Source organism: Giraffa tippelskirchi, chromosome 6 (assembly GCF_054371585.1).
Source record: "Giraffa tippelskirchi isolate mGirTip1 chromosome 6, T2T-mGirTip1v1.2.pri, whole genome shotgun sequence".
Lineage (NCBI taxonomy): Eukaryota > Metazoa > Chordata > Mammalia > Artiodactyla > Giraffidae > Giraffa > Giraffa tippelskirchi.
This window is the reverse complement of record NC_137280.1, coordinates 166,419,888-166,438,127: the sequence shown is the minus strand read 5'-3', so window position 1 is coordinate 166,438,127 and position 18,240 is coordinate 166,419,888. Positions and strand designations below refer to the sequence as shown.

Genomic DNA, 18,240 nt, shown 5'->3' with positions numbered 1-18,240 from the left:
CTAAGTACATATAACTGAACTTAATACCTATTACTCTCTTATTTCTTTTTTTTTTCTTTTTTATAAATTTATTTATTTTAGTTGGGGGCTAATTACTTTACAATATTGTAATAGCTTTTGCCATACATTGACATGAATCAGCCATGGGTCCACATGTGTTCCCCTTCCTGGACCCCCCTCCCACCTCCCTCCCCATCCCATCCCTCCGGGTCATCCCACTGCCCCGGCCCTGAGCCCCTGTCTCATGCATCGAACATGGAATGGTGTTCTGTTTCACATATGATAATATACATGTTTCAATGCTATTCTCCCAGAACGTCCCACCCTCACCTTCTCCCTCAGAGTCCATAAAATTGTTCTATGCATCTGTGTCTCTTATTCTGTCTCGCATATAGGGTTATCGTTACCATCTTTCAAATTCCATATATATGCATTAGTATACTGTATTGTTGTTTTTCTTTCTGGCTTACTTCACTCTGTATAATGGGCTCCAGTTTCATCCATCTCAGTAGAACCGATTCAAATGTATTTTTTTTAATGGCTGAGTAATATTCCATTGTGTATATGTACCACAGCTTCCTTATCCATTCGTCTGCTGATGGACATCTAGGTTGCTTCCATGTTCTGGCTATTGTAAACAGTGCTGCGATGAACATTGGGGTACACGCGTCTCTTTCAATTCTGGTTTCCTCGGTGTGTATACCCAGCAGTGGGATTGCTGGGTCATATGGCAGTTCTATTCCCAGTTTTTTAAGGAATCTCCACACTGTTCTCCATCTATTACTCTCTTATTTCTGTATCACACTTCAGTGGTACTTGTTTTCTAAATTTAAATAGTCATTCCTGTTCCCAACAGTTCCCCTTCTCTTCTGCGTCACTAACTTTTCCTCTCTACTGTAACACCAGTAACACTCTATTAGAAAAACAACAGCAACCACCCAGCAGTTCTCATTTTAAACAAACAAAAGATGTGCTTCCTTTCCTTAACCTCCCGCCTCCTCCAGTTACCACCGTATTTCTTGTTCCTCCTTTGGGAAGTCAATTCTTCAAAAGAGCTGTCTGCATTCATGTTCGTCTGCTCTGTTTTCATTTTCTCTTGAGCCATCTTCCAACCATCATCGTTCCACGGGAAGTGGTTTTATGAAGGCCACTGGTGAACCTTACAGTGTCAAACCAATGTCCATTCTCAGGCTCACCCATGAGTAGCATTTGATAATGACGGGTCACTCACTCCTCTGTGAAAGTCATTCTGCTCTTGGCTTTGGCATGTCCCTGTGCACTGGCCATCCCTCTCTGTCTCTTTTGCTGCATCCTCCTTATCTTCTCAAGGACTAACTTTTAGTGTCCCTGGCATTTAATCTTCAGACTTTTTTTCTTCTCTAAAGTCACTTCCTTGTTGATCTTCTCAGCCGCAGGGGTTTTACATGACCCCCAAATTTATATATCTAACCAGACTTTGCTTCAATTCCAGACTTATATCCAATTACACGCCTACTATTTCCACTTATGCACCTTCAACTTACTCAAAAATTGACCTTTTTTTCCCTTATTGCCCTAAATATACTCTTCCAATATTCTCATTTGAACAAATAAAAACTCCATTTTTCCAGCTGTTCAGGCAAAAATTTTGAAGTCATCCTCGACTCCTCTCTTAACTCGACATCTACTCCATTAGCAAATTCTACTGGACTAAACTTTACAACACATTTCAAAACCAAACATGGCTTATCGGGTTCACTGCTATCACCTTTGTCCATGCCACCATTTCCTCGCTACTGGTCTATTACAACAACCTCCTAAATAGTCACCTTGATTCCATGTGATGCTGAAGGCTTATTCCAAAAATAAATAAATAAATCATACTATGGTACTCCTCTCTTCAGATGGCTTTCATTCCACTGTGCATAAAATCAAGGTCCTTACCAAATCTAATAAGATGATCTACAATGATCTGGTCCCTTATAATCCTTCTCACCTCATCTACTACTTTCCTTTGCGTTTATTCCTCTCCAGACACCTTGGCTCCTTGCTGGTGCTTAAACATGCCAACCAATCTTCATCTCAAGTTGTGTGGGTCCCCAAAACAAGTCCCAGATGTGATGACATGGTAGAGGGACTCACAGGACCAGGACTGAGTATACAGTCATATTCACCACCATGATTTATATTACTGTGAAAGGACATGAAGCTAAATCAGCTAAGGGAAAAATCTCATGGGGCGAGCAAGTACAAGCTTCCCAAAGTCCTCTGCAGGATGCGCTATTCTCCAAGCGACAAGTTGTGACAACACATATGAAATATTGGCTATCGGGAGTTCCTTGGAGACTCGGTACCCATGATTTTTACTGGAGGCTAGTCACACAAGTATCTTCTGCCTAGCAAGGACCAAAATTCCAGACTCCCAGAAGGAAAGCAGATATTTACCATAAACCACACTGTTTGCACAAACAGTGTGGGCACAGTGAGTCATTCTTATCAGGGAATGGTGAGAACTCTCCCCAAATCCAATTTGCCAGAAATTAGCCAAGGTCGAGCCTCACAATAATGCCTTTCTAAGGATAGCAGTCTCAGGCCTACTACGCTAACTGATGTCTGCACACAAGCCCTGTGCACTGATACCCTCTGCCTGGAACAATTTCCCCCTAGAAGTCCACATGCCTCGTTCCTCCAGATGGTATTCAAATATCACCTTATCAGTGGTCTTCCCCAGCCATCTTATACAAAGCAGCATTTCCCTTGTCATTCTCATTTTCCTTACTGTGCTTCATTTTCATATTTGCACTAACCACCAAACACAGTATCTTTCATTCATTTGTATTATGTATGTCCCTATCTCTGACCCCTGAAATGGAAGCTCCGTGGTACAAGCAACATAGTCCACCTTCTTTCCTGATCTATTCCTGGTTCCTAGGAAAACACCAGGTAGGTGGTGGGTACTTGTATAATTTGATAAATGACTGAATTATCACAAGGCAACATGCATCAGAATTAGGCTTAAAGATTATGAAGATCAAATAGAATATGTCTGCCAAACACATGCCTTACTGTCAAACACTGACACTTCTTCTTACACACAATAATGGTAAATTATCCAGTGAACTATTTTTCTCAATTCTATGGATGGGATACTTGCCAGATTCCTAATTCTGAAATAAGTACCTACCATATTGACAGGCATAAGGTATGTTATGGAAGCGACATGCTCAGAAGACACTGAATTCTAGGTTTGGAGGGCGGGGGTCAGAGAAAGAAAGAGCTCTATAACAAGAGATCCTGAAATAACTGTTCTGTGTAAGAAAAGAACTGCAAGTTGTAAAATTTTCTTTATTGGTAGGTCCAGTATGGGCTTTAAAAATCACAACCCATAGCAGTAGCTCTAATTGGAATATATTTCATACAGCTAACTGAACTCCTGATTTCCTCACTTAATAACAGTACTACCATTCTCCCTGCCAGTCAGGCTTGAACCTGGAAAACATTTCTGCCTCCTTCTTCACCTGCTTTGACCTATCACTAAGTCCTTTAAGCATTTCCCTCCGCCGGGGTTTTTTTTTTCACACCCATCAGTTTCCTTCCACTCTTACTACCACTCCTAATTTTAAACTTTTACCATTTCATGCTTCGACTTCAGCAGCAATTTCCTGATTTTAGGTCTCTCTCCACTTAAATCTATTTTGTAAACTGAAGCAAGTTAATTTTCCTAGTCACTTGAATCTCAAAGCCATTCCTCTATTTAAAAACCTTTTTTTTTTTACATTTTTTTTTAATGAATTTATTTATTTTAGTTGGGGGCTAATTACTTACAATATTGTAATAGTTTTTGCCATACATTGACATGAATCAGCCATGGGTTTACATGTGTTCCCCTTCCTGGACCCCCTACCCTCCTCCCTCCCCATCCCATCCCTCTGGGTCATCCCATTGCCCTGGCCCTGAGCCCTTGTCTCATGCATCGAACATGGAATGGTGTTCTGTTTCACATATGATAATATACATGTTTCAATGCTATTCTCCCAGAACGTCCCACCCTCACCTTCTCCCTCAGAGTCCATAAGTCTGTTGTATGCATCTGTGTCTCTTATTCTGTCTCGCATATAGGGTTATCGTTACCATCTTTCAAATTCCATATATATGCATTAGTATACTGTATTGTTGTTTTTCTTTCTGGCTTACTTCACTCTGTATAATGGGCTCCAGTTTCATCCATCTCAGTAGAACCGATTCAAATGTATTTTTTTTTAATGGCTGAGTAATATTCCATTGTGTATATTTAAAAACCTTTTAAAGCTTCCCACTGATTATAGAAAAAGTCCAGAGTCCTGATGGCATTCAGGACCTTCTACAACTGAGCCCCAACCTACCTTTCTCATCTTTCCCTACCCCACATGTGGCTTCCACTGCAAACATTTACTCCCTAAACAAAAATTCCCTGCCCATTAGTATTACTGACTCTTTTTTGCAGACCTCATCGTGCCATTCTTGCCCTATTTTATTGTTCCCATTGCTCTTTACCTATATGTTCTTCCTATTATTTAGTCTCCATGTTCTTCCAAGAAATTTCTCTCCATGATCCCAGGCAAAAATACCCTGTACCATTCCCTTAGCACATATTCTTTCTTACTGCTTCACAAGTACTCCCTACCTGAACTCTGAGTTTCTTGATGATGTGAACTGTAACTCATATGCTTTGTATATCTTCTTCTCTGTTCAGGATGGGAATTCAATTTATTGATTGTAATCTGGTAGCCAGACTAAGGAGGCAAGTAAGCTATAAAATTCAGCCCTCCTTCCCTACACAAATATGATACCCACCCCCTCCTGTTCTCTGACTTATGATGATCCTAATCAGGTCTTTAAATTTCTGTTTTTGCTTTACCTCCATACCTGGAGTCTGTGTTTCTAATTCTACAACAGAATCTTCGATTCTTGAAAATCTCCTTTTGCTTACCTGTTTTGGCAATTCTGACTTTGGAACACACTTCAGTCCTGAATAACACAGCCAAAGGCTTAGAGCCTTCCCCTGGATATATTCTAGCTGCAGATCTGGACAGTGATCCAACTTTAAAAGATGTATTACTATAAGATCTGGTTAACTGGCCAGAATACTAGTTAGAGAACTTAAGAGACAGAGAAAGAAAGAAAAACCTAGATGAAGTTAAGACCAAGATTTAAATAGAAGCAAACATCTTAAAGTTTAACAGGAAAATTGAAAATAATACTTGTTTAATCTTTAAAATAATATAAATCAGGCACCTTGCTTACATATGAAATTAATTTGTAACCTACTCCAGGTACTTTTTGTGCATGGCAATACCTTAAAATAGGAAAGAGAATCAAACATTTCTTCAATCTGTTCCGAAGACTGAACAGATGATGATGATATTGGATGGGATGAATTCAAGGAATCTTTTCTCATGGTTTTAAATTGAGCATCTAAGAAATCTTCATACTACAAAAAATGAAACAGAACAAGAAACTATGAACAGTATTCAATACAGGCAAGCATAGTAATTATCAATAGGAATTAGACTAATTACTGTTTAAGGTCATTATAAAAAAAATCAACTAGCTTCACTAAACTTTAGAAATAACCTGTTGAAGATGTAGGAAGAATGTGACCTTTATGCATATTCCTTAAATTTGAAAATAAAATTATAACCTCCATAAACAAACAGTGTTTCCTAAATAACAGCACAAGGAGAAATTAAGAATTTATTACTAATGCAAACAAATGCTAAATCCAGATATTCAAATGATTATTTAAAAATGGCTAGTGAATATTTGTAAAATAAAATTTGAAATTTAAAAAAAAAAGGGAACTGCTCTTAAGTTGATTTCTCATACATAATCCAGCTTTTCTATTGAGATAATATACATTTCCCTTAGCTGAGGTTATTCTTAAGTAAAATATAAGTCTTAAACAGAAAGAAGTCTGCGAGTTCAGCAGACGAGTTCCTCTAGAATATACACTAAAAGCTTTTAAACATTCTGGGCACCACCAAGTGGTGAAACTGTATATCTCTTTGTTTAATTAACCAAACCCAGATTTACAGTACCTTGCTTATTAATATTCTAGCTTAAACCGAGTTCATTTTACCATCTGAAATCTCTGAATAGGCCCTACACAAAAATTTCAAACTGAAAGCTCTGAGAGTACTCGTCTTTCGAAGCAATTCTGGATCATACAGTCAAGAAGCTTAATGGAAAGTCACAGAATTCTACAGTAGGAAGGGATCCTTATACTCTTCCATTTACTGATTGAATTATCCGGCAATTCTGTCATATACGACCTGTGCTGTGTGCTTAGTTGCTCAGTCGTATCTGACTCATTGCGACCCTATGGACTGTAGCCCGCCAGGCTCCTCTGTCCATGGGGATTCTCCAGGCAAGAATTCTGGAGTGGGTTGCCATGCCCTCCTCCCATAGACGACCTAGTATGTCCAAATCTCTCTAAGGAGAAGAAACATCTCCGGAGAGTCTAAGAACACAGTAACAACATTATCATGCTCTCTGAAATAGAATGGGGTTCCATGTCTTTGAAACGGGCACAAAATGTGGTTTGGACCTAAAAAGAGCAAATTATTTGTCTGTGTCAACTTGTGTATCACTGTTGTAAGAATGATCACAGTGATAATAGCATTGGCACAAAATGTCTTAATTTCTTCTCTATAAGTAGGATAAAAAGTTTTGTTTTGCAAAAAAAAAAAAAAAAAATGCTTTTCAACTCTATTTAAATTCCTTAAAGCAGAAGGGCCACATCTATTAAACATAAAATTTAGCAAAGCAATTTAAAATGTTCATCTTAATGACAAAGTATAAAGTAGTTTCACATAATTTCCGCTTTCTGAAATACATCGGTAACTAAAAGCACAATCTTCACTGTCAAATCTCAAGAGGTATAGAGATCAGTAACAAGGGTCAGCTTTATTGTATTTTTCTAGAAATATTTTCATTGCTCCAAATGCATGGAAAATACATATCCAGTATGATTGGACTATTTTTCTTCCTGGCATTCACAATAGGCCTAACAAACAGTGTACTTACACTGGAGAGCTCTCCGAATATTTTTTCCAAAGAGAAATACTCCATGAATGTAGCAAAACCTTCATTTAGCCATACATCATTCCACCACTGCATTGTTACCAGATTGCCAAACCACTGTGGGGAAAGAACAAACAGCTAACCAACTTCACATTCTCAAGAATCTTCTAATAATTGAATTGTCAGATTAATCACCTATAACCAGATTACAATTACTTAAAAGTATACTTACTGTAGTTAAACTGTATTCAACTTTCAAGTCTTACAAATAAATTGTATTTGTAATATAAATTTACTTTCAAAGTAAAACTGTATACATTGAATAAATTCACTTTTAAAGTAAAATGATAAATTCAACATTTTACCTTAAATAAAACAAACAAGAAAGAGAACTGGCTTATTTATTAATTTAACATACATGCTGTATACTAGGTAGACAAAAACTGTATTTAGTCATTTCGCTAAAAGTAAGATTTCCTTGATAAATTCCTCTACTTTCTAATATCAAATTAATAATATTATTTTCCATTGTATCTACAACCATTACGACAACCAAAAAATGAACGTCCACGTGAGGGATGTTCCTGATAATCAGAGAGCCTGGACTGCGTGTTTCTCCTCAATCACCCACATTGAGTATTTACATGATTCAGAACAGAATTCAAACAACATTCCCTAAGAAATTTGGCATGCATACAAGTAAATAAAATCAGAAAGACTTTTAAATGGCTTTTTTCCATGAAGTAGTAAGAAGAAGGAAAAAGAAGACGAGACACCCCTAAAAAAATGCATCTCAAAAATCCCTGAAATAAAGCATGGTCAATAAAAAGTGTGCATGCAGTTCCGTCACTGTGGCCAAGGGCTCGGCTCAAACCATCAGCAAAATGGTAAGGTTATTAGGTACTGAAAGAAAGCACTATGGAGAATCATAAAAGCATATTCTCAAAGATTACTATCTTAAAACCTGTTTCAGAAGAAGATGACTTCTAAGACGTAAAGAAGTACAAGGGAAACACTCCTGCCGTGGTGATGGCCAGCCCCAGGAATAACAGACCTAGAGCAGATCCCCTAAAAGACAGTTTGTCCACATGCCTAACTGTAAGAGTCAATAAGCATACGCTTCATAAGCCAGCCTGTCACCAAGTCCTCATAAGGGCCGGCGCGCTGCGGACTGTGACTGAGGTAGACAGTCAACCGGCCAGAGCGCGTCGCACTTTTGTCGACATCCTCCCGCCGTCGTGACAGCCCCGGCTGTACCCCACCCTGATGACCACCACAGCGAGGGCACGAGAGGGACCAGGTACTAGAGAAGAAAGAGCGAGGGTCATGTACCCATATAAGTTTCCTTCCTTTTCTCTACGTCATACTGGGTACCTTCCCGCTCCCAAATTAAGAACCCAGTTTTTAGCAGGAGACAAAACGGTAAATCTAGTCCTGACCACTATAATCCAAGGAGAGGAGGCGTGCAACTCAGGGAAAGCTTTCTTCCCCACCGAGTTATAAAACCTAAGAGAGATAATGGATGTCAAAATACTTTATAAACTGTAAAGTTCTATAAAAACTGTTAGATAACATTTTTATCCAAAAATTTAAGTTTGTGTTAAAAAAAAAAAAGCACCATTGTATTATCAAAGAAGGCAATACTCTAATATAAAGCTCAATTATTATTAGCATCTAAATGTACTCTCAAACTCCAGGACATGAAACAGACCACAGGTGTGAGATATAACAGCCTCGGTTGCCAATACCTGATGGGCCAGCTCGTGAGCGATGATTTTAGTAACCAGCTTTCTATCTGCCACCGAAGAAGTATTATTATCGTACAGAAGGGTCTCTTCTCGGAAGGTGAGCAAACCCCAGTTTTCCATTGCGCCTGCTTCAAAGTCAGGAATAGCCACCAAGTCTGGATATAACAGGAAAGAAGTGGTCAACTTTCCCCCATCTAAGGCACTCTCTAGCTAAATCCAAGGATTTTACCCACCGGTCTGTCGGTAAGTTCACTGTATCAGTAAGTTCATTTTGCATACTCCTAGAGCAAGGAAACTTTCTAGCCCATATGCTCCTCACCTACCTGTCAGCTGAGAAGATCTGATCAACCCCCTTTAGAGTCACTGTTGCTCTGTCCCTTAGCAAGAAAGGAGAGATCGAATTCCTTCACAGTGAAGAACTTTCCAGAACAAGGAGGACAGAAGGCAGGGCCAACGCTCTTCCAGCTAAAATCAGCACTCTGTTGAATGACACTGAAATATTCTTGCTTTCCTGAGCTCTCATTACTCCTATTATTATTTGAATTAGGGATTTCTTAGGAAATCGGAATTAGTCTAACTCTAGGTTAAGCCCTAAGCAAATCCCCACTTATACAGCACCTTTGAAATAGTCCCGTAAACTTCTAAACCCTTTAAGCTACACACTCAGACATACCCGTGGAATCTAAATAATCTTAACAAATACAAACAATTCTTAAAGCAAACAATTAACAGGGTCTCTTGGTTTCCCTTTGAAATAACTTGGGCAAAAGTTCTTTCTAAAGAAATCTGCAACCTAAATCTAGGTTATATTGGTAATGAAATCGGAGGCACTGTTTGATTCTTACCCAATTTCTTTAGTGGGTATTGAATTTCAAAGTAGTTTTGATAAAACTCAAGAAGCTTCACAGTTGTTTCCAAGGCATGGTGAACTTGACCAATCTTTTCTGGGACAGCATATACAGAAACCTGAAAGGGAACAGGTATGATGTAAGGATGGGTACAATTAAAATGGCATGATATCAAGTGAACACTGTCAAGATTAGCATACATGAGAACTACATAGAAGTATGAGAGATTTTTCAGGCCAGAAATTCTTGCTTATAGTTCTTTTAACCCCTATAGGATTTAGCAAGTCATTTCCATACATACAACAATGTTCAAAACACTTACTGATTCCTTTTTTTTTTAAAAAGGCTAACATCATATTCAAACAATTTTGTTTCATATAGCAATTATAAACATCTGCCTGTTTAATTCCGTGATACTCTTCTCTTCCTCCCCATTACCTACAGTTGCCCTTCCTTGTCTGGGAGCTGTCAAACTGTGAATTATTTGAAGGGCAAAACTAAATTTTCGTCTTTTTAGTACCTAACATAGTGCCTGGCATCTTGCAGGCATGCAGTGCAGAGAAGTCACAGCTTACAAGAGAATTATTTCTAACATAAACACCTGAGACAGAAATGGCACACTTGTTGAAACTGCCCTTAGCAAACCTACGAGAAGGCAACACATTCTCTTTCAGTAAGCATGGCACAGCCAGGTTTTCTTTCAGCCTTGGATCTGCTTACTTTTTTTTTTCACGTTGTTGGCTTGTACCCAGCAAAGTGAAAAACACTCGCTGAGTGGCTCACGGTGACTAACACTGCTGTATTTAAACGGCTGATCAACAAGGCTCTACTGTAGAGCACAGGGAATCCTGCTCAGTGTTATGTGGCAGCCTGGATGGGAGGGGAGTTTGGGGGAGACGGGATACAGGTATATATGTATGGCTGAGTCCCTTTGCTGTCCACCTGAAACCACCACAGCGTTGTTAATCAGCTACATGCCAGTACAAAACAAAAACTTTAATTGAAAAAATAAAGATACACACTTTAAAAAAATTAAAAAAAAAAAAAAAACACGAAGTAAAAGGATAACAGGATTCACGCCCATGAATACAGGGCATAAGCAGCAGGGAAGATGCAACTGCCCACATTACTTAAATTGTTATTCTTTCTTTTCTGATTAAGTGTGTAAGTTACATGTGTAAGTTACACATTCGGTTTTACTGACTGTACCTGCCTTATCAGCGAGCATCAAAAGGCAAAATATAAGCAATTACATTGAAAGTAATAGGTTTTTTAACAATATTAATAGGTTTTTAAACAATATTTACTGTTTTCAATTTATTGAAAGAAAGAAGTCCTCTGTACTCAAGTTGGTAAAGCAGAATATGGACAAGACATAGTAGAAGATAAAAACCTCAAAAATAAAGATCTTGGCAGGTGGGAAAAGGAGACCTATTGAATAATTGAGCATTTGTAAAAAATACATTGGTGAACTCTAATCACAAATTAAAATAATGACTAAAAATAGTCTTTCATTAAAGCACTGAAAAACAGTCAACAGTTTCTAAGATGTCATAATTTCAGCCACAGTTGTCTTTATGTGGGGCCTTAGTCTATAGAACATATGCATTAATTATAGAAACATGGAGGTTACATGGCATAAAAATTAAAGAAAAAATTTTAAGTAAACAAACAACAAAACTAAATGTACAGGCTCTGTAGTTAGACTGCCAGGTTCCAATCTCTGCTAGTTGTGTGAACTTGAGGAGGTTCGTTAACCTCAATCTCCTTATCTATAAAAGGGTGATAAAACTAGCTCCCATCCCCACCTTAAATGAACTAATACATATAGAACTTAGGATAGCAGCTGACAGAAAACAAGTGTTCAATAAAGAGTAGCTATTATCATTATTATAAATAAGGGTCCCATCAGAAGTGGCCTAAAACACGTGTGAGCAGAGTGTTTGTGGCACAAGTTATAGGAAGAATGAAGTGTTAGGACTGAGGTTAGCTCATTTAAAATAAGTTTCTTTCTTAAGGTAATTAAGAAGAAATGTAATCTCACATTATGTGGCCAAGTTTGTACTTCACCAGCCCAGCACTCAAACATCTGCATCCTTGGTACAGGGCTGTGACCACAGTTTATTGAATTCAGTCACCACCTGCCAAAGGAACGTGCACACTTCCTGCATGATTCCCCCTCTGATGTGTTAGTGCATGCATGTGCACACCACACACAAGTCTGAAATAGTCTTTTTAAATCTAACTACCACGATAAATGACTGTACCAAGATCACCTGGAATCTGAGACTCGTCTTTATTACTTCTGCCTGTTCTTTTCAGACATACATATTTTATGGAGTCAATGCAATCATCTAGAAGATGCTGTTCTAATAGAATCACCACCCACATACTCCAGATTCCTCCTCAAACATCCTTTTTGACACACACACCATTTGGCACTCCCATCTCTACGTGTGAAGGCACCTTTCATCAGAGGAAAAGTAAAGGGAGAAAAAAGGAAGTTCATATGAAACTGAAATCTGACCAAAGGATCCACTTGGTCCCATTTCTGGAATACAGTGACTAGGGGAAAAAAGGGGTTGGGTATTTTCTCCTTCCTTCTATTTCTCTTCCTTTAAAAAAAAAAAAGTGCTATGAATCCTCACTAGTGATAAATCATCAGGTCATTATAAGTATCATGCTTGTTTTAAGAGCAATAGAAGTAGTAGAAATAAACCAAGAGAACAATCTAGTTCAACAAAGGAGTTTTGACCAGCACTCCGTGCTTGGTAGAATGCGTGTGTGCTAAGTCGTGTCTGACTCTTTGTGACCCCATGGATTGTAGCCCACCAGGCTCCTCTGTCCATAAATTTCCCAGGCAAGAATACTGCAGAAGCTTGTCATTGCCTATTCCAGGGGATCTTCCTGACCCAAGGATCGAACCCACATCTCCTGCATTGGCAGGCAGATTCTTTACCATGGAGCCATCTGCAAGTCCTCCACCCTTGGTAAGAGTACGCTAAATACTGATAAAGGCAAGTCAACCGGTGCTCAGGCTTTAAGACTTACATCTTAAAACTTTCCTGCAAGATCTCTTGCTAAGACCTAGGAGATTTATAAAACACACAAAAAATGTCTGTAAAGGCTCGTCAGCTCTCAGAGAAAAGGGTTAAGACTGAGGAATAACAGATGGTTAGGTTTCACTTACTCTGCTCCTTAATTTAATAAGAAGCAAAAATCAAATAAAAGTAAAACCAGAACCAAACCTCATCCTCCCAAAAGAACAATAACATGGCCTGTAAGATTCACAAAGATAGAAAATAGAGAATATTGGAATTTTCCAATACTAAGTTGCCTGAAAAATACCAGCTTTCCTAAACAGACAGCTGACTACACACACAAAAAGCATAAATGTCTTAAAAAACCTACCAGAATGAAGTCTATCCAGAAAAACTGGTTAGATGGGACTTGGGACTTTGGGAGAATGATATAAATTATGTATAATGTCCTTAGTTGCTGGAAGTCTACTTGAGGAAATGTTGTTAGTGGAGATTTGGAATGAGGTCATGTTTCTGACTGAATAAGATAACTTCACAGGGATAATACTGCTGAAGGTTCTGTTTGAATGTTAAAGAGACATAGTGTCTACATCTGACTAACCACCAATGGATTCTGAGTCTACAAATGAGACTGGTCTGTGGTAAAAACAAAATGAGGCAATGGCAAAAACAAAACAAAAACCTCAAGGCAAAGTGATAAACCTCAAGGCAGTGCATTTCAAAACTGGTCTAGAATTTTCTAGGCAATTCTGGCATTTCTGAAGGCAGACAGAGGGTTAAGGAACACTGGAGAATGGGGAGAACTGATAAAACAAATGTTCCTCTTTCTATAGGTCTTTGACAACATCGTAGTCTTTATCACTGAACAGGACACACTTTCACAATTTCAGCTATTTGGTGAGACTGACGTTAGTCAATAAAGCTCTACTGCCCTATTCTGGAATCCTATGAAATAGGCCTAATGTCAAACACTCCAAAATAGAACATAGCCTAGAGACTGCAACATTTTAGTGGGACAAAAATCCTTTATTAGACTCTAAGTCTGAATTTCTAATCACCATACCTACAGAAATTCTTGATGCCATTTGGTGTAAGGAGAAGCATATTGTGGTAGACAGTAAATCCTACCATTGATTCAAGGAGATTCCCCTCTGGCTCAGCGATAAAGAATCTGCCTGCAATGCAGGAGCTGCAGGAGACGTGGGTTTGATCCCTGGGTGAGGACGATCCCCTTGAGGAAGAAATGACTACCCACTCCAGTATTCTTGCCTGGAAAATCCCATGGATAGAGGAGCCTAGCAAGCCACAGTCCATGGGGTCGCAAAGAGTTGGACATGACTGAAGAGACTTGGCATGCACACACGCATTCACTATGTAATCTTAGGTCCATTACTTAACCTCTCTGGGACACTGTTTCCTCATCAGCAATATAAGGCTAATGCCTTCCCCTCATTTGATTTATAAAATAAAAAGGTGTTTATAAATAAAAACTCAAGGCAACTTCCAGCACACAGTATAACTCTGCACATGCTAGATTCTTCTCCATTTCACATCAATTTCTTAAAACTACATTTACTTCTGGGTAGCATTAAAAATTATAAAGATTATTTGTATTTACAAACATACAGAAGAGTTTACAATATATTTGCATATAGAAAAAAAGAGAGGGGTACTTCCTCTGTGCATTACTATCTGCCAGGAACTGAAGATTTTATAGGAATTAAAAAATTTTCATCCTTGAGAGGGCATGCTAATTATAGACAATAAGGTATTCGAGTTGTGGAAGGTGAGGTTTAGAGAACTGCAGAGTAGTCCGCCCAAGGGCATACAGCTAGAAAGCTGTATAGAGAGATCTGAGCTCAGGCAGACGCCAGGGTCCAAGTTTAACCAAGTTGCTTCCAAAAACATGTAAATAAAAAGCAAAAAAGTCACCTAAACTACTCTCTCTTTCCAATTGACCCTTGAACAATAATGGAGTGAGGGGTAACAACCCTCCAGGTAGTATAACTGAGTATAACTTACAGTCAGTCTTCTGCAGCAAAGGTTCAAACAACTGTGGGTCGTGTAGTACTACAATATTTACTATTGAAAAAAATCCACAATAAGTGGACTTGTGCAGTTCAAACCCGTGTTGTTCAAGATTCAACTGCTGTAGACAATGTATACATACACACATACATATATATGTGTATATATAGGTATATGGGGCTTCCCAGGTGGTGCTAGTGGTAAAGAACCCACCTGCCAATGCAGGAGACATAAGAGATGTGGGTTCGATCCCTAGGTCAGGAAGATCCCCTGGAGGAGGGCATGGCAACTCCAGTATTCTTGCCTGGAGAATCCCATGGATGGAGGAGCCTGGTAGGCTGCAGTCCGTGGGGTCGCGAAGAGTCGGACACGACTGAGTGAATTCACTTTCACTTTTCACTTTCATGCATTGGAGAAGGAAATGGCAACCCACTCCAGTATTCTTGCCTGGAGAATCCCAGGGACGGCAGAGCCTGGTGGGCTGCCATCTATGGGGTCGCATAGAGTTGGACACGACTGAAGCAATTTAGCAGCAGCAGCAGAAGCAACTTAAGCACTGACTCAAATGTGTTCTTTTTAATAGCTGAGTAATATTCCATTGTGTATATGTACCACAGCTTCCTTATCCATTCGTCTGCTGATGGACATCTAGGTTGCTTCCATGTCCTGGCTATTGTAAACAGTGATGCGATGAACATTGGGGTATACATGTCTCTTTCAATTCTGGTTTCCTCGGTGTGTATACCCAGCAGTGGGATTGCTGGGTCATATGGCAGTTCTATTTCCAGTTTTTTAAGGAACCTCCACACTGTTCTCCATAGTGGCTGTACTAGTTTCCATTCCCACCAACAGTGTAAGAGGGTTCCCTTTTCTCCACACCCTCTCCAGCATTTATTATTTGCGAACTTTTTGATAGCAGCCATTCTGACTGGCGTGAGATGGTACCTCATTGTGGTTTTGATTTGCATTTCTCTGATAACGAGTGATGTTGAGCATCTTTTCATGTGTTTGTGAGCCATCCGTATGTTTTCTTTGGAGAAATGTCTGTCATCTGTTTTTGATGGCAGACATTCTAGCAGGTGTGAGGTGGTATCTCACTGAGGTTTAGATTTGCATTTTCCTTCCTATTAGTGATGCTGAGCACCTTTTCATACACCTGTTGGTCATCTGCATATCTTCTTTGGAAAACTCTGCTCATTTTTTAACCAGATCATTTGTATTTTTTCCACTGAGCTCTATGAGTTCCTTATATTTTTTGAATATTAACCCCTTACCTGATATACTGAAAGTGTTGAAAGTGAAAGTTGCTCGGTCGTGTCCCACTCTTTGCGACCCCATAGACTATACAGTTCATGGAATTCTCCAGGCCAGAATACTGGAGTGGGTAGCTGTTCCCTTCTTCAGGGGATCTTCCCAACCCAGGGGTCGAACCCAGGTCCCCCACATTGCAGGCAGATTCTTTACCACCTGAGCCACCAGGGAAGCCCAAGAATACTGGAGTGGGTAGCCTATCCCTTCCCCAGGGGATTTTCCCCACCCAGGAATAGAACTGGGGTCTCCTGCATTGCACGGATTCTTTACCAGCTGAGATACCAGGGAAGCCCTATCAGATATATGATATCTGATATTTTCCTCCATTCCACAGGTTACCTTTTTGTTTTGCTGTTTCTTTTGCAGTACACAAGCTTTTCAGTTTGAGATATTCCCACTTGTTGATTTTGGCTTTTGTTGAATGTGCTTTGGTGTCATATACAAAAAAATGATTGCCAAGACCCACGTCATGGAGCTTTTTCTTTATGTTTTCTTCTAGGAGTTTTACACTTTCAGATCTATGGTTAAGTCTTTAATTCATCTCCAGTTAATTTTTGTGAGTGGTGAGAGATAAGGATCCACTCTCATTCTTCTGGATGTGATGATCCAGTTTTCCCAGCACTATTTATTGAGACTACCATTTTCCCAGTGAGTATTTTTGACTCTCTTGTCTAATATTAGTTGACCATATTTGCAGGAGTTTACTTTTGGCTTCTTGATTCTGTTCCATTGGTCTGTGTGTCTAATTTTATCCCAGTATCACACTCCTTTGAATACCATACATAAGATTTTGGTTACTTTATTTTTGTAGTATATAGCTTGAAATCAGAAAGTGTGATACCTTCAGTTTTGTTCTTTTTTCTCAAAATTCCTCTATTTGAGGTCTCTGTGGTTCCATACAAATTTTAGGATTTTTTCAATTTCTGTGAAAAATTACATTGGAATTCTATTGCATTGAATCTATAGATTTTTTTAAAAAAATCATTTAATAGAATTCACCAGAGAAACTGATTCGATCCCGGGCTTTTCTTTGTTGGGATGTTTTTGATTATTGATTGAATCTCTCTTCACTAATCTGTTGATTTTTTTTTTTAAGTCTTCATGATTTAGTCTTGGTAGACTGTATATTCCTAGGAATGTGTCCATTTTTCCTAGATTATCCAGTTTCTTGGCCTATAATTATTCATAGTAGGCTCTTATGATTCATTGCATTTCTGTATCAAGTGTAATGTCTCCTTTTCATTTCTGATTTTGAGGCTTGTTTTTATTAGTTAGTCGAGCTAAAAGTTTGTCAATTTCATTTATCTTTCTAAAATCCAACTCTCAGTTTTACCTTTTCTCCTCTTCTTGTATCTATTTCATTTATCTGCTCTGATCTTTGTTTATTTCCTTCCTTCTGCTAACTTTGGGCTTAGATTGTTATTCTTTTCTCTAGTTTCTTAAGGTACAAAGTTAAGTTGTTTATTTGAGATTTTTCTTTTTACATGGTGTAGGCATTTACCAATCTAAATTTCTCTATTAGAACTGCTTTTGATACATACCATATAATAAATATACCACTACATTACACTTTTAGAGCATTCTGGATTTTACTGTATGATTACCTTTTCCAGTGTGTTCTACATTTTCATGTTTTCATGTTACTAAGTAGTGTCCATTCAATTCAGCTGGAAGCACTCCTTTCAGCAGTTCTTGTAAGGCAGGTCTAGTGGTAAGGGGCTCTCTCTGCCTTTTTTCCATATGGAAAAGTCTTTCTCACTCCCTCATTTCTGCAGAATAACTTTGCTGGACAGAGTATTTTGGTTGGCAGTTTTTTTTCCTTCCCTTTCCTTTTTCAGAGGTTTTTGGTATGCTATAAGCTTCGCTGATTTGGATATCCAAATTTCTCTCCAGATTTGGTAAATTTTCAGCAATTATTTTTTTATGTAACTTTCTGCCCACTGCTTGTTATGTTCTCCTCTGAAACTCCAATAATTCACAAACTGTTTCTTCTGATGGTGTCCCACAAATCATGCAGGCTTTCTTCACTCTTTTTCCTTTGTTCTGACCAGATAATATAAAACTTCCTGTCTTCTAAGTCACAAATTCTTTTTCTTGCTTGATCCATTCTGCTGTTGATGCTCTGTATTGCAATTTTCATTTCATTCATTGTATTTTTCAGACCGAGAATCTTTTTTTAATGATTCCAATGTCTTTGTTAAACTTCTCATTTTGTTCATGTAT

The 18,240-nt window shown here is 38.6% G+C and overlaps 1 protein-coding gene across 4 annotated transcripts in view; it reads right to left on the bottom strand.

Moving 5' to 3' along the window:
- Positions 1-18,240, bottom strand: part of LNPEP (leucyl and cystinyl aminopeptidase) — a 97,312-nt gene that overhangs the window by 26,748 nt on the left and 52,324 nt on the right. For all 4 annotated transcript variants that reach the window (XM_081498848.1, XM_081498850.1, XM_081498846.1 and 1 more), the window contains exons 5-8: positions 9,635-9,755; positions 8,790-8,944; positions 7,045-7,158; positions 5,315-5,449 (exon numbers count right to left, since the gene is read on the bottom strand). In XM_081498848.1, the coding sequence (XP_081354974.1) occupies positions 5,315-5,449; positions 7,045-7,158; positions 8,790-8,944; positions 9,635-9,755 (525 nt within the window). The remainder of the gene's footprint in view (positions 1-5,314; positions 5,450-7,044; positions 7,159-8,789; positions 8,945-9,634; positions 9,756-18,240) is intronic.